The sequence below is a fragment of the Spermophilus citellus genome (genome assembly GCF_964194105.1).
Source record: "Spermophilus citellus genome assembly, chromosome: 2".
Lineage (NCBI taxonomy): Eukaryota > Metazoa > Chordata > Mammalia > Rodentia > Sciuridae > Spermophilus > Spermophilus citellus.
This window is the reverse complement of record NC_138183.1, coordinates 48,016,739-48,042,610: the sequence shown is the minus strand read 5'-3', so window position 1 is coordinate 48,042,610 and position 25,872 is coordinate 48,016,739. Positions and strand designations below refer to the sequence as shown.

Below are 25,872 nucleotides of genomic sequence, written 5' to 3'. Positions count from 1 at the left end.
AGAGTAAATTGACGGTATGGGTTCTAACAATTTGCTAGAAGCAACATCACTTGTATTTTCTAAAGGAAAAGAAATCTATACTATAACCCAGATCAACTTCTTATCCAGAGAGAATCCACATAAGAATTTCAAAAACACACTAAAGCAGAGAAGTATCCAAAAAATTATTTACTATATGTCTTGAAAATAAAAATATAAGAGGAAAAAATAGCCCATGTATCAGGTAAGCTTTCTAATCACCTTCCTCAAAGCAAGCTGAATCTACTAGAATAGAGTTAGATCACAGCCCAACCACCAAATCCAGAATGCTACCTGTTTTTGCATGACCGGTGACCTAAGAATGTTCTTTACATTTTTTAACTTGGGGGAAAAACTTTGTGAAACACAAATATAAATTCAAGTTTCAGTGTCCATACATAACGTTTTCTTAGATACAGCCACATACATTCATTTATGTAGTGTCTATAGATACTTTCATGATTCCAGAGACTGTGAAAATTCTAGGACAAGAAATTGTGACAGAAGCTACACTTGCATGCAAACCCTTTATAGAACACAACTACCAATCCCTGCACTCAGGACAAGTCTAAGGATTCTTCAAGTCATCTGGCAAGTAATTCTCTTTAGGCAAGGAGATTTAATTCAGTAGGCTTCATGAAGTACTTATTTAGCCACTCGGGCCTTTACTGATATGTGACTACAATCACATATAGTATTCATTAATAAAGTTTCCCCATTGTGCTACAAACAAAAATGTTCTACTGTCTCCCAGAAAAGTGTGTGTATGGGCCCAAAATAAGTACAGGAAAGGACTACGAGTAAACCTTAATTTTTTAAACTTCTGTTCTACAAGCAGATTTAAAAGAACTTTAAACATACTTTTATTGTTTTGGTTTGAAGTCTCAATCCATTCAGGGTGTTGATAGCTTTCTCTGCATCCTTGGGGTCAATGTAGTTCACAAAGCCATATCCCAAGCTCTGCCCTGATGGAAGGGAAGGGGAAAAAGGCACACATTAGTTCTACACCACTGATACAGAACTTTCACTCTGCCATAGGGTCTTATCATTAACACCAGCATGTTTTCTCAAAGGAACTCTCCATCATTCTTACAGAATTATACGTGTAGTCTTTCTTCATCTCCTGTCTACTGTATTTGCAGATGAAATATCAGAACTCTTCAAGCAGTGCCATTTAAAACAAACAAACAAACAAACAAAAAAACCCCTGCACACATCCCGGGGGGGGGGGGGGGGGGGAGAGTTCCATCCGTACACAGGGCCTGCCTAAGCCTGAGCGCCCTAGCAGGGAGGCAACATTCAGCTTCAGCAAACAGGTACAAATCGTTGTGGAGCTACTGAGAGGGTGTAACTAGCAAGACCTCTTCAGCTTCTGTGTCCTTATCCATAAAATGTGAAGACAGGAAACAAACATCAACCAAGAATCTGCCAGCATGCTGTAGTAAACTGCACCTGGGCACATTTAACAAGTATAATTATTTCAGAGTCTAGAACAGTAAAGACTGTATGTGTATGTGGTGTCACATGCCACATTTCAGTCAAGGATGGACTAACATATGTAATGGTGGTCCCATAAGATTCTAACAGAGGCCAGACATGGTGGCACATGCCTGTAATCTCAGTAGCTGGGGAGGCTGAGGCAGGAGGATGGCAAGTTCAAAGCCAGCCTCAACAACTTAGTGAGGCCCTAAGCAACTCAGTGAGACCCAGTCTCCAAATAAAATATATAAAAGGGCTAGAGGTGTGGCTCAGTAGTTGAGCTCCTCTAGGTTCAATCCTGGAAACAACAACAAAAAGTTTCTAAGAGTTGAAAATCTCCATCACCTAGTGACATAGTGTTATAGCTATGATAACAGCATAGCATAATGCATTACTCATGTTTGTGTTGATGCTGGTGTAAACCAACTTACTGCACTACCATTCACAAAAGTACAGTACAATGATGTACAGTGCATAATACTTGACAACGATAATAAACTATGTTACTGATTTCAGCATTTCCTATGTGTTTAATCATTATTTTAGAGCATATGGCTATTTATTAAAATAAACAGTTTCCTACACAACAGCCAGCAGCAGCCTCTTGCATCCTGGGTTTTCCACATTTTGATGGCATAAAGAGGCCACATCATGTGATTAACCTATACCTTCTAGGTTTGTATACGTATACACTATGGGATTTATAGGATGAGAGATCTAATAATGTATCTCTGAAAATGTGTCTCCATCATTAAGCAACAGAAGAATACATATACACATATGCCCATTTATTGTAGAGGAAGGTTTATTCAAATAAACCCAAATCTTCTACAGGGTTTTTTTATGATTTAGTAAGGAATACAAGAAAACACGGACACAGAGGTTTCACTGAGGACATCCTAACCGACAAGAACAGGTGGAAAGGAGAATAAAGCATAAACAGAAACAAGACATTGACAGTAAGAACTACTTCAAAGCAAGTCGTCATTCTTCACCCCATCATTTGGGTCCTCTCGCCTCTGGCTCAATGATGCCCCAACTTGCAAAAAAATGGGAGGCATCAAACATGGGTAAGCCACATCACTCCCAAAGTCTCAATATTCACTTTAGGCAAAGTTTCTCAGTTTAAAAAGGTGTGAAGCAGTATACAGGTGACAAACATGGGAGTAAGGAAAGGTCAGACAATTAACAATTCCTAGAAAGTACAAACACTTTTATTAATTACTATTTTTGCATCAGTTGAATAGTAAAGCAAAGGTTTTCTCCATATTGGGGCACTTGTAGTCCAAGTAGCTATGAATATGGATATTTAGGACAGCTTTTTTTTTTTAAATCAAACTGTATTTTCTTCTTGTTTTTCAAAAAGAATGAAGAGGACTGGAGTTGTGGCTCAGTGGCAGAGAGCTTGGCTAGCATGCATGAGGCACTGGGTTCAATCCTCAGCACCACGTAAGAAAAAAAAATAAAGGTATTGTGTCCATCTACAACTAAAAAAAGAAATTATTTAAAAAAAAAAACCCTCAGAGTTCTTCCCAGTATCAAAAAAAAAAAAAAAAAAAAAAAAGTGAGGAGAGAGAAAGTTAAAAACTCAGCTCATTTTGTTTCCTTTGCAATAAAATTCAGGATTTATTTCACTCACAATTCTTTAAAAAAAAAAAAGGCTCAAGTTAAACTATTGTATTTTCAAGCATGCAGTTCTTTTGCCAATTTGACAGTTCATTTGTCTACTGCATGCAGTGATCCCTCTTATGAAACGTGTTGCAGTTCCACTGTCAGTGAACAAGATTCAAATTGGCAGAACACAACAAACTCTTAAGGAACCAACTAACAATGGAATGAATATGGGCTTTGGAGAGAGATGCACCCGAGTTCTGATCTCAACTCACCCATTTACTTTGAAAAAACTACTTAACCTCTCTGAACCACAGCTTCTAAAATGAGGATAATAATTCCTACCAAATTAGTTACTTAGGTGGTGAGGATGATACTCAATATTAATGTCAATCACCCTATCAAAAATTAGTATGAAGAAAATTTGTCTACTACATGTTAAAGAGTTTTAAGTGTACTAACAAAGTTTAATTGGGAAGGTGCTATAAATATAATGGGAAAAGGAAGAGGCAAGACAAACATCACAATTGCGTAGTTTTGTCTCACTGCTCTTCTATGACAAAATAAACCAAATTATCCATTGTACCGCAGAAAGAGTCCAATTCTTCTACCTTACTGACACTACCCTTCCACCCACGTTGTAGCTCCTTCTAATCACAGTGCATTCTCAACCTCAGCTGCACACTGGAATCATCCAGAACACCCTGAAAAGCAAAATGATGCCTGAATCCCACAGTCAGAGATTCTCATTTTAGTATTCTATTATGAAGTATGGGAACCAACTTTTTAAATTAAAATCTTGGTAATTCTACTGTACAACAATGTTGAGAACTGGCAGCTATAGGGGGCTTCTGGAAATCCTGAGAGGGACCCAATACTGAAGATGGTCTGGGCATGTGAAGTGACTGTACAGAGAAGGCCACCTTTCACCAGCTGCCCCCCCCTTTTATTAAGGGGGGAGGTGGGGACTAAAGATTGATCACAGGGGCACTTTACCACTGATCTACATTCCCAGTACTTTATTTTGAGACAGGATCTTGCTAAGTTGCTTAGGGCCTCGCTAAGTTGCTGAAGCTGGCCTCAATCTTGTAATTCTCCCGTCTCAGCCACAGGACTTACTAGAATTACATTCGTGTACCACTGCATCCAGCTACCAGTTGCGTTTTTAAGATCTATATGGATGCTTTTTTCCTAAACCCTTCATGTTATGAATTACTTAGGAAACTGTTCACTGGCCTCCTAAGGTCAGTATGGGGCACAGCAGTGCCTGGTGGGGCTGGATGACTGTATAAAGTGAAAAACCTGTTTTGTATTCACTTTGCTACCTTCCAGGCTGGCCTCAGAGTCTTTCCATTTAGCAAAGCAACAGGTATCAAAGATTTGTTAAATGACTCAATGAGAAGCTTAATGATACTATCTATTTAACCAAATGTATTACTTTTAAAACCCACTGTCAGAGAGTCCATCCATGAATGTGTCTTTGACTTGACTCACACAATTATGGCTAGGAAACAAATCAAATGTCTACAACCTATAATCTGACTATACCGAACAAATATTTGTCATCAAATAACCTCTCCTTCTCATAAGAATTTTCTAATTTGACTAATGGCATTATTAGTAAAAGTGCCATCCATCAATTAGAATGTGTTCAAAGGAAGCAAAATTTTATTATTATCCTACGCAAAATAACATGAAAGAGGCTATCTACTGCTAAAAGGCTGCACTCTAAGTCCACTGTTGGCATATTAAATTAAAATGTTGGCATATAAATGCAAGGAAGTTTTGAACTTTATAGATTTTCGTTTTAAGTCAGCCAAGTCAGCAAATATTTATTAGATGCCTAAAATATACAAAATCATCACAGACAGTACTCTCCCCATTCTCACCTTTCAGCTACATATAATTTGCTGTTTAGTTGTAGTCTCACATTAATCATGTTTGATATTCAGAACAAGGTAAAAATTATACCTCAAGCTTGGCAAGGTCAATTTGTTTCTATGATTCAAAAAGGAAAAGCATAAAGTTGTGATGTCAGGCCTTGTAACCCAGGACTATCAAATGCTGTGTTCTCCCCTGAATCTAAAGTACTTTCAACATGCCTGTAATGCCACCAAGCATCTTCTTACAAAAAAAAAAAAAAAGTACTGGTTGTCCAGAACCTCAAGTTTTCTGTGTATTTTTGTGCAAATACCAGTTTCACTATATATGGATTTCCAAGCCCACTTTTCATTCTTTTGACACACACAAACACACATACCCCAAAAATATATTGCGGGGTTGGGTGTCATGCAGGGTACCAGGGACTGAATTCAGAGGCACTTAACCACTAAGTCACATCCCTAGCCCTTTTGTGTGTGTGTGTGTGTGTGTTATTTAGAGACATGATTCTCACTGAGTTGCTTAGGGCCTCACTAAGTTGCTGACGCTGGCTTTGAACTCTCAATCCTCCTACCCCAACCTCCCAAGCAGCTGGGATTATAGGCATGCACCATCACACCAAGCAATAAATCATATCTTATTTGTAAAACATTTCTGGTTATAAATGAATGCAGATCTTTAAAAAACTAATAGTAGTATCAAAATGAAACACCAAGGAAAAAACACTTAACCAGAATCCTCTTTCCCACTCTCCTGTTCATCAGTTACCCATCATCATGAGCCACCAGGGAAAGCTTGGAAACCAAGTGCCATTGATCCGTATCATCCAAATCTATTTTTCAACTCACTCTGAATTTAGAATGTGCATATTGATAATCCTAAAACCAAGAAACACTTCTTTAAAAATTTTATAAAATTCTACATTTAAATTCCAAATATAACCATCATGGAAACCAACATGACTTAAAAGAAAATTCTGACTAAAATGACAAAGCTATGGCTCTTCCAAAAAAGAGCTTTAAGACAAATAAATCTTATCTTTAGAAGGAAAAAAAAAATCTCCCTAGCAACTGAACATCAAGAACATGGTCAACACCACTTGTCCCAGGCTAGCCTCACAAACCACCTGTGCTCGCCTGATCTCAAGGATTCTGCAGCCACTAACCCAAGGCCTAGACCTTTACACTTCTAGAACTCTGCCATGGAGGAAGCTACTTGAACAGTAATACGACCTCTGACTTTTGACAGGCTCTCAAATGCATGTCACAGGAAAAGATTCCCTTTTTCACAAAAGATAGGGGGAAACAATTTTTTTAAAATGCCCCTGGCACGGAGAACTGTTATAATGAACACGTTGCTTAGAATCACAGTCAAGTGAACACAGTCCCTCAACACCCCTCAGGCTTCTGAAAGGGACTGAGGACCATCATGAGCTACACAGGGTCAGAGCACGAAAGCAAAATAAGAAGGGAATCTGTTTAGTGACACAGTGCTACTGTGGGAAACACAGCAAATGCCAATTTATCCCAAACTGTGCGTAATTCAAAGATTCGGCCATTCCCTTGCCACCTACATTGCTTTTAATAGCACACTTTAATTAAAAATTTAATTGCATATTTTAATTAAAAACACACAATCTTCTGGACCTGTTTCATTGAAAGGTCACTTTATTTAGTCTTTTCTATTTAAAATTACTACCAATGTTCAGAATATCAAATTACCCCCTCTGGTCTAAAGCTAAAGGCAATAGATTGTCATAATTCTTGATTATAAACCTGGCACATTAACTTTATTCAACCAATATTAAATGAGGTGCTTCTGAACATGAAATTGTGGTAAAAAGTTACCCTACATATTTCTCACCTGCATTAAGCATCCATCTATTCAAGGATTATGGGAGGCCTACTCTTTGCTAGACCCTGAGGACTCAAGAAGTTCCTCTTCATAAAAGTTTGCAATGTGAGACAAGGAGGCAAATGAACAAATTCTACAGAGCAACAGTGAAAGTTAAAGAATAAGGGGAAATAAGAAATGAGAGATGCAAGTGGGGAGTAGAAGGAGGGGCAGGGTTGCTATTAAAATACCATGATCAGAGATTTGAAGGAAGCAGCCCACAGACTAACTACCAAGGTATGCAAGCAGACATCCTTCAAAGTTCTACCATGCAGCTATCAACGTTCCGCCAGTTCAACCAGCAGAAGGTGCTTCTCCTCTGCCATTAACATCCCTTCTCATCTATTATTCTGACTGGATTTCTGTTCACTATCCCAAGCAATCAATCACCCCTTCCCTAAGCTCCTAGTACTACTCTAAAACCAGCCATCCTCCACTATATAATTTCTGGGTGACCTTCCTAAAACACAACTCTGACCTTGCTCTGGCCTCCAGTCATTGCAGGCTTCTTGCTTACTTTCAATCTTAGCTCAGCTTCCACTAAACCTGCACCCTAAAGTACACAGTCAGTTCCCAGTGCCTGGAACAGATATCCAGAGCTGGCCAACTGTCACATGTCCTGTGAGACTTTTTCTGAGACCCTTTCCTGCCATAACCTGTCCTATTCAAATGTACACTCTTTAATACTCCTCCCTAGTACTCTCACAGCCCCTGATTGCAACTTTTACTATGTATGTGTAGCAACTTCATCTGGATGTCGCTCATCCCACTGGACTGCTGAACAAGGACAGGCTGAGCCCAGTTCCTGACAAAGGCAGCCCTAGCATGTATTTTATTAAGTCAATGTTCAGTGACTGAATAAATGAAAGGAGGATGAACAAATGGAAGAAACAGCAGCACCTGCCTTCCAGGAGCTTATGGTTTAGGAGAGAGTTGCCCCTATAAATATGTTCCCTGTGTCCCTACATAGGTAGATTAGAGTACAGGTGGAGAGAGACAAGATTGTAAAATGTTACAGTATTCTGTCTTCTTAAGAGAGTGATATATTTTTTTAAATAGTTCGTGTAAAATTTTTCATATAAAATTTTTCTATAAATACTGTTAAAATGAAATCTCAATTTTGAAAAATAATGTCATCTAGAGTAATTTGATAGATTTACATAAATCTGTTTCACAAATCTGTAAGTATGAATTATGGGATGTCAGCATATAATTTTGTTGAAAGTGCTTTTTCACTAATATAATTAAGTCTGCCGAGACTATTCATGCACAAGTCAAATAAAATGCAGAGTGAATTCTGTAAAAACCTGGTAGTTGAATCAACAATAAAAGGTGACTACACTGATTGATGTGTATCTATTATTTCATTTAGAGCAGTAGTAATGTTTTATGAAATAAAAGAATAAAAGCAGCATGAATCTTTTTTTAAATTCCACAGTTATCAGAAACAGGTCACCTATGGTCCTGTGTGTCAAGCAAGACTCTTGCAACCTGAGGTCCAATAATACTTGGGGGGAAAAAAATGAAAAGATCTGCTGTCTCCAAACACAACCCCCATATAAAGCTGCACACCTTAACAACAAAAAAGGGGCAAATAACTTGCTTCGGGTAAATTCTTGATTTCTGAAGAAAAAATGTTTATGTTTTTAACAAAGATCTAATTCTCTCATTGTAACATCCTTCTTTCCTCCTCCCCCAAACACACAATAAAGTTACAAATATGCTGTCATTTTTCAGATGGACTTTCTGTTCCTGGGCACCCATTATGTATGTCTGTTCACACAGGCTGTGCACTGTAACTCTGGCATCAGAGCAGTGTGCTCCAGACTTTACCAAGGAGCTTTCTTAATAGTTCGGATCTGATATACAGCAAAACATGTGCATACCACACAACAGGGGAAAGGTTTGAGAGAATCTTTACAAGAACAGAGGGATGCAATCCTCTGTAGTCACGTTTCTCTCCAAATTTTAATTCCTGACTTAGCTGGAGTCTCCTCCAGTGCAGTATGCCCAATGCCCTGGGTCCTTCCATTTAAACACTCAACCAGCTCAGGTCACATTAAACACTTCCTCCTTGCTGCCCTCTAATAAGTAAGATCAAATGGTGAGGTAGAAGACTGGCAAGCTCCTATTACTACAGTGCACACCAGCCTCTCTGAATGCTGGGAGCATTTTTACCAGCTTCCCAAAGGACATTAGTGGGGATTATCACAAGGATACAGAATTCAACCTAGAGACTCACATAATACAGAAAACAGATGGCTCACTCAAAGACTCATCTTCTACCCCTATGCTAACAAAGCTGGCCTCAGACTGCAGGACCTAATATTTTCAAACGGTATTCAGAATGTCAGATACATGGAAGAGTTTAAATTTTAACTTTTCTGCTGAAATAAGAGTCGTAAATAGTGGTCATTTGGTAAATTACCTAAGCACCCTAGTTCTAGAGGGAGCAGTTATGTCCTCAGCACCACGGCACTTTCCCCTCAAGTTCATTTTAATGGCCATGTCTGTCCCCTGATTATGCAACTGGTAAAGTTCTATTTCCTATAGTTCCAGTCCCAGTAATTATGAATTTGCTGGCAATGCAGTGTGACCTTGCTTAAGTTGGCAAAACTGTGGGTTCTTAATATATCACGTTTCCAGACAACATTAAGAACTCCCCCACAAAAAATTCAGTCTTAGGCTATTGAGAACAGAAACAGCATATTAAATTCTCTAAATTCTCATCAAGTATTGCACTGGGTACTAAGATGTCTTACATCCAAGCAGGAAGATTACGAAAAATTATCTTTGCAGGAAGTGAGAAAATAAACCAACTCCTTTTGGTACATATGTCTTGGGATCAGACTCTTGACTTGGAGCAGATTCTCTAGCTTGAAAGGGTGTGAAGTGGCGGAGCATCCCAGCACCAAAACCAAAGCCAGGTCTTTTTACTTATTAAGTGGTTGTTCAAAAAGAAAAATCAGCAGTTCTACCTTCAGACCCTGCTGCCACCATGGTGCGAGCAAAGCCAAAAAGCTGGCAGGTAGCCAGAAAAACCCTACAGTTCAAAGAAAGTTAGGACACCAACAATTCCAGGCTGATGCACAAACTACTTTCAGTTAAAGGTCTGGGCCCACTACAATGTTCTCACTTGTTTGTTGATCATAATGAATGATAATAATGTTGATCCAGACCCCACCACCACCACAACTTAAGTTATCTGCTTTATCCTGTGCTTACTTGAAAGGCAATGGAGTTGTTCAAGTAAATATCATTTGGGATGAGGGCAAAGGATCTGTATTCCTCAAAATAGTACTGTGTAAAGAGGGAAACCAGTTAACAAATGTGGTAGTAAAAAGGGCATCTGCTGTTACTTGCACTACCAGCTGGTGTTAATCTTCATATGGGCATGTGCACACATTCAAAGGGACCAGCGAGCAGTCCATTAAGCAGCAGCACAGGCTCCGTGTGTTTCTTTCTCTCTGTAAGACATCTTTTTTGTTTTTGTTTTTTTAATGAAGATATTCCAAGAAAAAAAATTTAAAGATCCTAAGCACTATAATTAGTTCGGTGCCCTTTTGTAAAATTATACCAGAGTCTCATAAACCCCTATACAGAGGTCCCTCTCTTGTCCAGAAGAATGGGAAACATTAGATTACATAAAACCCACCAGGTCCATATGATAAAGAATTTTTGTTAGAGATCAATTTTCTTCTTAAATATATGTTGTTGTTGTTACTTTTACCCCAAATATTTCTCATCCAAAAGTTGAAGGTTCAACAGCCCAAATTTTCCAGTAAGGAAAAGGTCAGTAAGTTTGTGAGGAAAAGTGCATTCCCAATGTCCCATACGCACTTCTCTAGCTGCCTGAAAACAAAATACTGTTACTTAACACTTCTATCAAGCAAATCGTGATCCTTATAATACATATACTCATATTTCATTCTAGCAGAGCTGAGTAAATATAAATGTACCTACTTTACAGATATAAATCTAGAAGTTCAGAGACACTAATTAACTTGCTCAAAGACACAAAGCTAGCTAGTAAATGGCAGAGAGGTTTCAAAGCCAGATCTGAACTTTCCAAACTTGGTCTTCCCAGTGTACATTGCATTGCCTTTGAGCAAGCTTGGGAATTAGTTTGAGGCAGAGTCCTGTGCATCTAAAGATCACAATTTTCCAATCAGAATACTTATAATCTTCAAATAAACCTGCATTTTATTTCTTGTTCACTGTCATATAATCAATTAACTGAAACTTCACAGTTCCTTCTTAATCCACGAAGAGACCACATATGAAAGAAAAATACCTTTTGAAAGGAATATTTTCCTGTAGGAGAGACGACCATTTAAGCCCTCAAAACATATTCATCATTACAAAACAGATACATGGTAAATAACTACATTATAACAAGATTCATTTAAAATGGGTCTTGATTTACATACTCCTTTTCCAGAAACTCAGAAAGTAATTTTTATGGCTAAAGCCAAACATGTTCCACTACTGCCAAAACTGTCTCCCACACAAGACACTTCTCTCCTCAGCAGATTGCAGTAAAATGCTTTCATACGCATAGTATGGTTTCCTAGCTGTAGAAAAGAAGGTGGGATTAATATCACATGGTCCCTGCCCTCTAAGATGCTCAGAAATGTAAACAAGGGGTGTGCAGGCATCTAATGAACTAGGAACAAGTCAGATTAACCACGGGGGTTTCAGGCATAACCAAGGATGAACTTGAAAAATTAACTCTGAAATGTGTCAAGACAGAAATGGAATTCAGGCTTTTCCTGACAGAGAAACTAAGGGAATAGGAATATAAAGAAGGTGGCATTTGTGGAGAAGCTTGGCAACACTCAGGCCCAAGGCACCCTGCACAGCTCATGGTCTGTGTAGAGATACTTGAACTGACTCCACCCTAAGAGCCGAGCTGCACCACATGACTCTGTATAGTGGCCAAACTACAGGTTGCACCAAGCAGTAAGGCAAACTGAACAGATAGACAGGCCCCAGACATAACTAGGGAGAGAGCAAGAAAATCCCAAGTGCTGATCTAGGACCAATGGTAATTAAAACAACAGAAGTCAGAGGATGAAAAGCCTACATCAAGTCCCTGCAAACTACCCCAATCCTCAATGGCTAACTTCTATCCAGATAACCCAACCCAGATCTTCCCATTCCAAGGCACACCTCTTGCTGCATTTCTCCAAGTCTCTGTCAAATGTACTCTTGGCTCATAAGGAACATAAAAGGCTCAAAAGATACAAGTCCACATTTCCTCAGACTGAACTTCTGGACCACATATGTTTTACCTTCAATTGACCTTCCACAGAAAGGGCCAGAAAGGAAAGGTAAGGCAGGCAGACCCTGGAGGGTCTGCATTTCCTTGGCATGACAGCTTTTTACCTGTTTAAAAGTAACAAGAGCAAGGACCCTTTTAAACTACAGGTTAATACCCAAAGATTAATACAGTGCACCAACCCCCTATACTTACATGTATTCATTCATTACATGTTTAACAGTTAAGAATGACTCCGACCTTCAAAAATCAAAGCCTAAGGTAACTGCCGAAAGTGAAGGCTTATGACTTTCTGAGGCCTCCTTTGTATATCTGCAAAAATGTGTGGACTTGAATGCTTTCTTCCTCCAGTTAAACTGCTATTATAAGTGGAGAGAAAGTGCTAATAATATCATAAATAGGCAAAAACTACCATAAGCAATAAACCTTATTTGACATTTTGTGTATGAGTTATAATATTATACATAACTACTAAATGACCCCATCATGTATCATATGGTGACATCAAGTTAAAAAAGAGTGAGGGAGGGAAGGTGGTTGGGTCACTAGGAAGGGAACAGTGGAGAGCATCACAATATCAGGAAGGTTTCAATAAAGTGAAAACATTTCACCTTAAAGTGACTGCTACAAAGTGATATATACAAGGCTTCCACCTGGGGACAAGTGTCCACTTTAGTTCCTTTCATGTCAAAGAAAGCAGAATTAAATTAGTGATATTTTTAGAAAGATAAAGGAAGTAAATTTCCAAAGGACGTTCACTGTCCCCATTCGACACAAAGATTTAGGTATAAATAACATGTGATTTTCTTTCTCTTTGTGTAGAACATTTTGCTTAGTTTATATTTAATGAAGAAAGGCAGTTACATTTTCAAGAGGGCAGGAGAAACATTTTTTTCCCCTCCCCATAAATTTAAAATAGTCTCACAAAAGCATGATTTTTTTATGCCTAGGAGAAATACCCAAACGGCCCAATTGTGTTTGGACAGGTTGGGATATAACTGCTGAGCAAACGGAAACCTATTTAGATACTGCACACATAGCTTCAAGGACCACAGGAAAGCTGCCCTGAAGCAGTAGAGGGGAAAGAACCCCAATGGAACATGATAGACAGAGGAAGGGGAGTAGTACTTGACAGAAGTTGTCAAGGCTGTGGGTCGGATAGGAACCACAGCCACAAATTAAGTCAATGAGGTACTTTGAGGGAAATAAATACCCATTTTGCTTTTGCTAAGGGACAGCTTATGTTACAGCAAACCACTCTGAAACCACAGGGCAATCTGCCCACCAATTAACAGATGGCTTCTAAAGAGAAACACAAAATGGTGCAGCTCCTACGACTGTCACATTTGTATCACACTTATGCGGTTCTTCCCAAATCTCCTCATTTAGAAGTTGGAAAGATTACCTATTGTAATCCCCCAAATTTAAATTCACATTGGCCCTTGGATGAAGAAACAAAATGCTCAGAAAAGGTTCTGCCTAGACAATAAGCCACTAAGACACAGAAATGACGTGATAGCAGCTACATCAGTATCATAGTAAATACACCATCATACTGAACCCGAGAGGCACAGAAGCTTGTTTTTTTTTTTTAACCATGATTAAAAAGCATATTAACAATGAAATATTTAAACCTCATACCCAGCAACTTGGTCTATGGAACTATTAGGCCAATTTAGGATACACCTTTCCCACAAAACAGAATAACTTTATAGTTTACTACCATTTTATCCTCTCAAGGACACCTACAAATCTACAAAAAGGTAGAGAAAAAAGGTCAGAGGTGTTTAAAAAAAGTCTTACTTATGAACACCTTAATTTAACATCTAAAAATGTGAAATAAAATGCTTTCTTTCATCTACTGCTACTGAACATACTTGATTTATTTCTTCTCTGGGGGAAGTGCTATGTTTTGATGGCACCACATTAAACAATATTAAGGACCATGTGATGTAGGATGTACCTTCTATATGTAATTTTTCAGCATTTAATGGGTCATGTTATAATGATATTATTTTAGGATCATGGCAAAGACAAGTGGATTAAAACAACCTATCTTGTCATCACAAAATACCCCCTAAAAAAAAAGGGAGGCATTTAAAGGCTTCCTGCTAAATAGCTTTATGACCTCAAGACCTACATCTGTTAAATGGCAACTCATTTGTGGAAAAAAAAAAAAAATGAAGGCTAAAGGGTAAGATGGATGATATCACCTTATCAAGTAAGCTTCACAATAAATTCAGACCCATGTGTTAGTTTTGTTAAAGAGCTTTCTACATTGTAGAATGCTATTCATAATGTGAGCTATTCAATTAGAACACACTCAAAGAAATGAAGTTTTCACTAAAGACTGATCTTTCAGCTCATTCCTATTCTCAATAGCCTTTAGTGTCAAGGAGTTTTCCTATTTTGTTGCTTACAACTTCTTCCCTACTATTTATAAAGGAACCGAGACCCAAATAACTATTATATATTGTAAATTCATCTCTTTTATTTGAGGAAAAACTTGAAATATCTTATATATGCTGCCTGACCACTTAACTAGTCAAGCTATATTCCCAAATACAATACAACCTGTGAAGTTCTTCTAGGTTTCCCTAACCAACCCTAACTTTAAGGTGTTCCTTTATATCCAGATTACTAAACTTATTTTTCTCAAGCAAGATTTTGTTTAGCAAGAAAAAATATATATACTTCAAAATTAATCTTAATACAGAAATCCCATGTACCTTATTGGGGTTCTTTATCCTACCTTCCTGCTCACCAAATTATACCCAATACTAACGTTAAGGGGAGTAGAACTTTGACCATGTTTAAAAGGCTGTCTCTTACACCTACAGTTGTGATATACAAATGTATAAAAATCTTCAAACACCCTGAAATTACTTCAGAATCAGATAAAGACTGCCTGCCTCTCAATATTCTTTTGAGGAAGGTAGAGGTATAAATTTTTTTTAAATCTCTAGAATATTAAAAATTTTAAACACATATTAGATTCAGGCCAGGCACAGTGGTGTAGGCCTGTAATCCCTGCAGCTCGGAAGGCTGAGGCAGGAGGATGGCAAGTTCAAAGCCAGCCTCGGGAACAATGAGGCGCTAGGCAATTTGGTGAGAACCTAAAACAAAATAGGGCTGGGGATGTGGCTCAGGAGTCCAGTGCCCCATAGTTCAATCACAAGTTACCCCCCACCGAAAAAATACTCCACATATTAGATTCAATTAATTAGTCCATGCTACTTAACTATCTTAATGTTACTTCTTCCACTGGCAAGATAGAAATTAACTAAATTTCTTCTCTTAACAACTGAGACTTTAGACTGAATATTCAGAAACAAATATCTAAAGATTATACTTATAAAATTTGATCGTCAAATGACTGTCTCTAGTCAGATTTTAAATTTTACAACTAAGACATAATCACTTTCCAGTCTTGAATGCTATTCCAACACCCTTGATCTTACTATTCTTTAACTTATCCCTTTGTTTGCATTCTGTCTACAAGGAAAAGAGTAAAATAAAGCAAATTTATCGAAAACTACAAATTAAATGTCCAGGAACTAAGATACATTTTTACAATTCCCAAGGGAAGTTTGTTTGAATGCACAGTCTATTGCCTAATGAAGGTTTTCCTGCAAAGACTTTCTGTATCATCTTCTGAAACCTGGCGACATCTTGGCCAGATCTTTCCCCTGTCCCAACCTCCACCATGTTTTCACTTATAGCCTCTCAAAAGACATCCCATTCTACTCCTTGAAGCATATACAAATATCTTTAAGGCTTCAAGAACAGAAAACTCACCGATTTTTAAACAATTTCACTTATGATTCTGCATCAACTACTTGTTAGAAATAAACATGCAAAAATAGAAGTAAAATCAGACTTAAAATCTCTTGAATGAGAAGTGAGGACTTTGAGCACCAAAGGGCTTTAATTAAATGATGACCAAGTCGGCAGAAGAAATAAATAATGAAGGTCATTCATAGGCAAGATTGTTTTTCCAGACACGTGGCTCATATCAGCTGCAGTAAGCAATGGACTCCACCAAGTATTTCCTCTGAAAACTAAAAGCTAAAAGTGAATCACCCAGAAAGATCTGGTATGTCTGAGAAAAGCCACCATTGCTGGTCCTCTCAACCCTCCCTCAGGTTGTTCTGAAACCGAGGAACAAGAAGCAATCAAATGGGAGAGAAGTTGCAGAGGTTTCTTGAGAGGGGCTATCAGTATTGTCATTGTCTTCTAGTTTTGCATAGTTATATCAGAATTTTGGTTTCCTCCAACACTGACAATGCTAAGCAGATCTGAGCCAACTATATAAAGTCACCGACAAGTAACTTTGTAAAATACACATACATACACAACTATTGAGACAAACTCCTTCACCACAGCAATGGTGAGTGCAAAACAGGGACTTCTAAGCAATTGCAAAACTTTCTTACACATAAAAGTAGGATCAACAACAACAAATAAGAAGCTGTCCTTCTGGGTGTGTTCAGTAAGCTGACACAGAAAGAAATATAAAATCACACAAAAATTATTTCACTGGAGTCTAAATTATAAGTAATGCAAATCGACTCTAGCAAACTAGCAAAAAAGAATTTGTTTTAAGAGACGCAGAAGATTTTCAGAAGGACGGGCTTTAAGCCAGGCTCCTCAGAATTAAGAGGCAGGAAGTAAAACCACTACTTTCAAAGACAGATTAGGTCTCCGTCACCCCTTACCCTTCAGTCACTTCCTTAAGTGCCCAGGTCCTGGCAGAAAATGCCCAATTGACTTTTTCAGTCCTCTGCTGGCTCCTTGACTATACTACAGCAGGGATGGAAGGAACTGCCCATTGGCTTCTGGCATTATCTTCTCACCAGCTGTATACTAGAAGAGACAATTCATATATGGAAAGGGCCTAATAAAATGAAAGGATGAGACAATTTTCTCTTGAATCCATGGAAGACCTTCAAATCTTTCCATACAAACCACAAAGAAAAACACCTCCCATTTTGTTTGAATAAAGGATTATACTGAATATTAATGACCAACTCATAAAGCAGTCTATACTGCTTCTATACCATAGCTCCAACACAAGGCAAATACCAGTTTAGAACATTCTGCACACCTGCTCCACAAAATGTCCAATTCGTTCCATTTCTGGCTCACCCTAACCAGCAGGAACCATCACAAAAAGTGACGTTACCAGAACATTTCATGACTCAGGCTCTCTTCAATGGCTACCATTTGAATCAGGAACACAACACTGGCTGATGTTCTCCAGACACCTAAAAACCTTAGACCCAGGCTGCCAAACAGCCAAGCTGAAGTCATCTTCACCCATCTTCCCAACACCTTACGGTTTCAGAGGTAGTAGACCCCAGGAAGAGGCCTCTAGAAACTCGCTATGAATACAGGTACTAAGCAGGCAGTGGAAGAGAAGTTTACATGAAATTGAATTAAGGACTAAACCATGGGGCTAGGGTCATAGCTCAATTGAAGAGTACATACTTTCCAAGAAAGGTCCTGGGTTCAATCTCAGCACAAACAAAAAAAATTAAGAAATCTTAACCATAAGGAGCATTATCCTTTTTTATTAAATTCCCACAAAAAGGAAGTCTTTCTGTTAAGTCCCAACACGTGCAACTGCTTTTCAGTCGTCAATCATCAACATTTGAAAATAAATACAGTCACTAAGAGTGGAATGATGCTCCTGCAGGCAGCAAGCATTTGGCTGATGCTAACAGAGAAGGCAGAAGGCCAGGACAAGAGACCTATGATTAAAAAGACTACTCAGCTCAGTAACACAAACATAAATGATGCAAAGGCAGACACAGGCCACAGACCACCTACCTCTAAACTAAATGTACTTTAACATCGCCTCCCAAACATGCTTCAGAAGACCCTTAACTCTTAAATTACAAATTGCTCTTGTCATCGGAAAAAAAAGAACGGCTCCACCCCGAGTGTTTGGTTGGTTGATATTTTGGTGGGAGATTTTTTTTGTTTGTTGCTTGATGAAGAATGAGTGGAATGAGTATGAGGGAAAGGACAGAAAATAGAAAAACTAAACCACAGAAGGGAGTCCCTACTTTCCTTTGTCTCCTCCAACTGAGAAATGGCCTTCTGCCAAGATTTTCATCAGGTTTTCAGCAAAAAAAGGATCATGAGGGTAAAGAGAAGGGAGTGTGGGGATGCGGCTACTGTGTCCTGTGTCCCCAAATCCCACACGAGGTTCATTCCTGAAATGCTCTAACTCTCTGGGGAAAATATGAAGCAGAAAACACGTAGAGACTGATGCGGAGCAACACTTAAGTTCTTCTTTCTGAATTGCCATGTGCACGTCACCGTCTCTTCCTCCAGGTGGCCTTCCATAGATGGTGAGTGAGAGATTAGAGGCAAATTCCACTTGATTAAGACAAGTCTAAGCCCAGCTGAAGAACTGCAAAAGGGGAAGATGGAGACCCTGCAAGTAATCAACAAACTGATCATATACTGTACAAATTCAGAATTTTAATTAGGTGTTTCTTCTATTGGAAAAGTTGCAAGATGTAAGTTTGAATACAAAGAAGCTATTTATTTCAGGGGTAGGAGTTGGTTCCTTAAGCCAAATAGAGAGAAAGGGAAATAAAATACACAGAAGATTCTATAGCCCCAGGCAAAAAATTATCATCTACCTAAAACAATCACTATAATTTACCTGTAAATACTCTAGCATGACCAATAGCATAAGAATTCACTTATGTGAGGTACCTAAAATAGGCAAATTTATAGAACTAGAAAGCAAAAAGGTGGATAAGGTAGAGAGGTGGGATGTTATTATTTAGTGGGTACAGAGATGTCCGTTTGGAATGATGCAGTTTCTGGAAACAGATAATGGTGATGGTTGCAAAACACCATAAATGTTCTTCATTCCACTGAACTGTATGTTTAAAATGGTTAAAATAACACATTTATGGAATGTATATTTTATTACAATAAAGTTTAAAATGTGTTATAGATCAGTGTGATGTTATGTAGGCACAAGTTGTGTAAACCTTAATTCTAGGGGTGTCCATGTAAAGTTCTGTTATTAACATAGTCCAGAAGTAGTTTAACTAGCATAAAACAAAGTGTAAACCTATCTAATATCCAAAAGTATAAACCTATATACTCTCCACATTTAAATCAACAACCAATCCTCTACTAATCTGAATAATGAGTGTCAAAATGAGTTTTGTTCTATAATCCAGTTTTTGTTAATTAGTGTAATTAGTGTTAGAACTGGGCTCTTACTGGTAAAATTAAAAGTACTCAAGATACGTAGAGGGGCTAAATTAGATACACCACCCACCCGTCTGTAAATGGGGCACAAGAACCCAAAAATGGCTTAATCCAAGATGGTCCATCTTGTGGATAGAATCTGTAAGTGTTAAAAGGAAGCAGGTTCTGGACTTTGTTTAAAGGGATTTCTTATTTGTATAATGCAAACTAAGAATACAGGATTTCATCTTTGGGATATTATCAAACTCAAGTGTAAATTTCATTTAAGGTTCTCCAATGCAGGAGAGAGAGAGAGAGAGAGAGAGAGAGAGAGGGAGAGAGAGAGAGAGAGGGAGGGAGGGAGGGAGGGAGGGAGGGAGAGAATGAATGAGAATATGAATATGAGACACACAAAGACAGCAACTGGGACTTTATCAAGCTCACAGAATAGTTGATGAATCACTTTGGGGCTACCTGTTAATATCAGTATCTGTGGAAGAACGTGGCTTGAGACCTGCTTTCATCATAGCCTGAAGAGCAGCTAAGCCCACTCCTTTCTCATTGGTGCTTATCATTACCTACCCAAAACCACTTAGAAGCTGTACACCTTGAGCTAACTTAAGTCCACTGCAGTATCTCAGCCCTCACTAAGAGGGGAGAGACGAAAGCTGTAGATTCTTAGACACCCTCCCAATGTTGATGGATGTATACAAATACACTATTTTCTGTAGCACTCAGTGAACTAGAGTCTCAACTACACAAAAGCTAAGCCCAGAAAATTCCACATCTGATTTTAAATAATATAACAGGTTCATCTTAGAAGAATCTCCAATGTGGAAATGAGGGTGTAATACATTGAGCACTTTCATGTTTTGCCAAGGTGTCCAACTTTCAGCACTTAAACAAAATCTGTTGATATAAACTGTACTAATAAATCAATATTGCCAATTCTGTATTTTAATCTTATTGTAACATGAATGGAATTGCTCCTGAAATAAAGGCCTAGAAATACTAAGACTGTAAAGATTTAAGAACAGACCTAGTTTATGGTCTTGAGATTAAGATGTTAAATCCCAAATCATTTTGTTTGAGAAGATAATTGCTGGCTCTACCCTCCATGGCAGAATCACTTGGCACTGTGTGTAAGGAGAGCTAACTCAATACTCAGGTTCACAAAACAAGAGTCACATAACTTTAAAGTAAGACTTGAGATATCATTTAGGATACCTACTTTATTTTATGTACAAGAGAAGTCAACTGGCTTCACACATCATAATCAGCCCTTTAGGCACCTTTTAAAGTAAACTAAGAGCAAACTACAATTCATTTTGATGGTATAAAACACGGTTCCAGCAGACTAATTCTAGGACCAGGAAGGAGGAGTCAGAATACACTACCTAGAAAGCCATCAAGACTAGATTCAAATCACCATAATGTGAAAAAATACAGCAGCTATTCCTGTGATCTTGGGGAAAAAAATGCAACAATTGTAGCTTACCTATTCACATTCATTGGTTCCCTCCCTGAAACTTTAAGGTGAATCTTTCTCAAGATAAAAGTTCAAGGTCAAATAGATTATAAAGAATAGAGGGCATCACCTCATCTCCTCTATAAGGTAATAAACAATCAAGTCCCTCTTCCCACACCAAGAAATGCAGATTTCAGATGAGCTGGAGGAAGGGGGTGGATACAGGACTTGTAAGCTATATACAATCTCCCTTCAAAATCCAAGCATTATGTAGAAAACAGTTCCAACAAAAAAGTACAATGATGAGAAAAGAACTCATTAACAGCTAAAAATAAACTCTAATTCACAATATGCATAAGGGTTTAACAAAAAGGGAAAACAAGATGTAAAATTGCATCTGCTAAGTTAACCATGCCCTCATGAAAATCGCCCCTCCACCCCACACAAAATGAAATCTGTAAAATCTGTGATGACTGAATGAAGCAATGCTTTCCATGTTTTTGATGAATATTTCAACGGAGAAGAAAACAAAGATAGGGAAAAAAATTGCTATTGCTATGTCCTCTAATCTGCTAACACTGCAGGAATACTGGGCTTCTGAACTGGGTACTCAAGCACACAGTCCTATTAGAACATTTTATGTGATGAAATCAGAATATTTACTAATAGCATATGCAATTTATTTTGAAGGGATATACATATTAAGGAAGAAAATGTCAATAAAAGTAAAACTTAGCCACAGTTTGTCTAACCAATATTTTATGGCTAAATTTAACAACCTGTTCAACTTCCAGGCCAGTTAACAGCCCATTGGGGAAGGTTGGCTGATAGTACCTTCATGTTTTAAGTCAAGCAAATTCATTCTGAGTAACATGCACACAATACCACACAGAGCAATAGCTCCACACTTTTGTGCTCTTGTTCAGAAAGGCTGGTGGTGAATCATCTGTCATTTTTCTGGGTTCCCACGTCTTGTCTTTTACTCCTATTCCTGTTTTGTCCCACCCTAGAAAACCAAGTATAGAGGCTAAATCACCTAGAGAGCTGAGGACAGAAAATTAACTCTGCATTCTTCCCACATCATGAAGAACTAAGAATTCTAGGATGATAGATCTAGCTGAAGATGTCTTTCCAAAAACTGCTTTACTCAAGAAAAAAAAAAATCTAACTGTCATGTGACTTTATAAAAATTAACTGGTAAGAATAGAACAAGATCAAGTACCTTCTGTGTTCCCTATTCTATGGAACAAACTGAAGCTTGGAGTCTAACAGCTCACATTAAGCCCACAACACAAGTATGGCCAGGCTGAACTTAAATGCAAGCATAACAATGTTCTTTTTTCATGCTAAAGTCTCTAAAACCAGTGCTCCAGAGACCAGCTCTCCAGCTGCAGAGGAGTCCATGAACTTTCTATTTTAACCCTACCTAGCACAGGGAGGATTCAGGCAAATCTTATTACCAACTGCATCACGCCCACCTCACAGGATAGTAAGGAACTCAATACACTTAACATACCACCATCTTGCAATTTTCTTTCATTGAAGGAGGCATAAAGTATAAAGCAGAAACCTTTATTCTAATTTAGAATACAGAATGATCACCCCTCAATTAGCTAAAGATAAAGATGATGTATGTCATAGGATATTACTCAGGAGTTAGATTCCCAAAAGGTACTTTTAACTGAAGAACTGTGTTTTTCACAATACTTGAAAGAGCTTACAATGCTAGTTTGCTGCTTACTGCCTGCAAAAAATATTTGATTATAGATGCTGTCACCAATAAAAGGGGCCTCCAATGGTGCCAAAAAAGAAGGGGGAAAAAAGATCAAGAGTAAAACATGCTCATTAAGCCACTATATAGACCTGACAAATCAAATGACACAAGTAAAATGTCAGGAAATATTTGTTAAAGTTGACCTTTTTAGTTGGAAAGGTACGCTGAGGGTTTCCACAGTTTTCAAAATTCAGTAGCAGCAGTGTACTTAGCTAAAAGTCAATTAACTTAAAAACAAGCTCTAAAGAAGTTGGCAAATTCTGAAGCACAGCTTTAGCTTCAATGATCAACTATTCTGTTCAAGGAATATTCAAAGGAAATTTTCCAATACGTACTAAATACAAATGTTCCGCTCTGTTCAGGATTTAGACAGAAAGAACAAAGGGTAGTACTAAGATAAATGGAAGAAATAGGATAGTATAAAAATAACTAAAACCATCAAAAGAAAAATGGGTTGATTTTGTACTACATTATGAAATTGGGGGGAAAGGCAATTTCATACCTGAGAAAAAACAGGATTTTAGCATTCTCTAGATTATAAAAGAATTCAGAAGTGGTGTATCAGAATTTTTTTTTAATCTCTCATTTTGGTTTCTCTCTCTTCCACACTTACAACCATTACTATGACAGCCACTACATAAATAGAGAATGCTTTTTATTCTGTACCATTATTCTTCAAGCACACAATCCTACTGGAACATTTTATGTGATAAAATCAGAATATTTACTAATAGCATATGCAATTTGTTTTGAAGGGATATAAATTCTTCTAATGCAGAGGTAAACAAGACAACCCTCAAAACAAAGGTCTGGAATAAGCAAACATGTGCACTCACACCTTACTAAATATGAGTTCGAATCCTTGCAAGAGAACTGTAATTTCATTTTGTATAAATTGAAATACATGAACGAAATTTGTGTTTTATAACAAACTTCCAAAGGAATAAAGTTAAACTAAAAAGATTATGTGCCTAAAATCCCAGTAAGACAGTCTTTCTACAAGTCCCAGGGACAAGCACCAAGAATGCATAAAATTACAACTCCTAAAATTCATTTACTTCCTAAGTTCAAGCTTATATTCCAATAAATACTCTTTAAAAGCTATTGGATAGCTGCATAGTTGTGAGTTGTAAATATAATATTGCATTTTTGTTCAGAGGAACTAACTATTTAACACAAAGATGAACACCTGGGCTATATTAGGGAAATAAAACTTCGGACTATTTACCCATTAATGGGAATAGCACTATTTTAAACTTTTCTGTATCCTTACAATAAACATTTTCTCTTCCCAGCAACTAGCCATTAAATGTCTTACCACCATAGGATACCCAAGGAAGCAGCTGGGAGTTAACTTACTTCATGGTGAAACCCAGAATATGCCATCCTAAGAAATTCCACTTTGGCTTTAAGTATTATTTTAAGCTGATGGCAAATGAGAATCAACAGATGCAAGAATTCTCTGCCTTTCCCCCTTTTGCCCTAAAGAACAAATACCCACATGAAGGTGTCCCCTTTTTCATACTGATAAGAGTCATTTCTCCTCTTATCATTAGAGACAGAGTAGACCCAGATAAGTCTGCATAAACAATCCATGGTAAAAATAATTCTTCCTTTGGTAATTGTCTCCATGTATTTTCTAGTCACTCACCCACAATATATCATCCTTTAAAACCCAAACCTTTCCTTTGTTAAAATGTTATAGAAGCCCCTAAGTCTAACTGCCTATTTATATTTCACTTATTTCTATGAACTCTGGAGCCTGTGAAATACTAATAAATGTCATGTGTCTTTTCTCTAATTAATCCATCTTTTGTTACATTTAGTATCTGAGGACCTACAAATTAATCCAACAGTAGAAGTCTTCCTCTGACAAGAACAAACTGTATTTGATTTCTTAAATTTTATAAATTCTAGTTTCATTATCCTATAATTCATCAAAATGATAAACAATAACACTGAATATTGTTCCATAAAAATAACCAAGTTCAGCTGAAAAACAACCTTGAAGAATAAATTCAAAAGGTATTTTTCCAAAACTTCGTAAAACAACTCCTATAGTGGTAACACAGAATTTTTAAATGACTGACCATGACCTTTGGAAAAGAAAAAGATAAAATGGGAGATAATTAGACCTAAAGATATATTGATAAACAAAAAGCTTTTCTGGTACCTTTTATTTGTTAGAGAAGTTTCAAACTTCCCTCAGGGATTCCACAAACTCAGTACAAATTTCTTTTTATACAAATTTAGCCAATAAAATCTGAAAGTAAATTCAAACATACTGTATTCCAGTTAACACATCTGGAGTCTCCAAAGCATTTACCCCTGGCCACCCAAGTTATCCGTTTCCTACAAACCCAGGGAACACACAAGCCTTTCCATCATCTTTCTGATTAAATAGCAAACACTGCAGAATAAGGTGTTTATTAAGTTACCACCCACCCACTCGCCCAACCACCCTGCTGTTTTCAACTACTTGTCTGTGAAACTCGGGTATCTTGATCTCCTTACTCTGGACCTATCCTAACAGACTCACTTAAGATTGTAACTGACATACAGAACCATATTTTCAAATTAATGGTCATCAAAACAGCTTGTGTTCACTGTGATTGACTGACTTCATCACAGCAAATAAATGCTATTAAATTTGAAGGTATCCATTAGACTAATAAGAATACCACTTATCTGTTTAAACCCCAAGGAGCTAAGACTGTCTTTTATTTCTTTTTTTTTTTAAAAAGGGGGGGATCCTATGCCACTAAAATAACATTTCAAAATCAGTATTCCATAGAATAAACAAGATCAAAACTAGCTTTAAAGTTCTCCGAAGGGCTGGGGTTGTGACTCAGCTGTAGAACGCTCACCTAGCACATGCGAGGCCCTGGGTTCGATCCTCAGCACCACATAAAAATAAAATAAAGGTATAAAAAATTTCTCAGAAAACTAATAACCCTTATATAAAAAATATTTCACTATACCAACGCTTAATAGTAGAAAAAGAGGCCTAGGTTACCTACAAGGCACCACCTGTTTAGAGGTAGTTGACAGCTACAGAGTCTCCTTGGGTCCCTATAGTTTACACTGTTTGTCTACTTTGCATTTTATTTTTCCTTCTTGTGTGAAAGCTTCTAGATGGAAGCTAATGGGGTCGGCACAAGTCCCACCTCAAACAATTCATGTTGTAAAAGTGAGGCATCACACCAGGATAAAACAAACAATGCTCATTATCTAAAGCCTCTATAA

The 25,872-nt window shown here is 37.7% G+C and overlaps 1 protein-coding gene across 7 annotated transcripts in view; it reads right to left on the bottom strand.

Moving 5' to 3' along the window:
- The window catches only part of ELAVL2 (ELAV like RNA binding protein 2), a gene marked incomplete at both ends in the record, with an annotated part of 122,511 nt that overhangs the window by 34,864 nt on the left and 61,775 nt on the right, over positions 1-25,872 (bottom strand). For all 7 annotated transcript variants that reach the window (XM_081280520.1, XM_081280515.1, XM_081280518.1 and 4 more), the window contains one exon: positions 880-983. In XM_081280520.1, the coding sequence (XP_081136646.1) occupies positions 880-983 (104 nt within the window). The remainder of the gene's footprint in view (positions 1-879; positions 984-25,872) is intronic.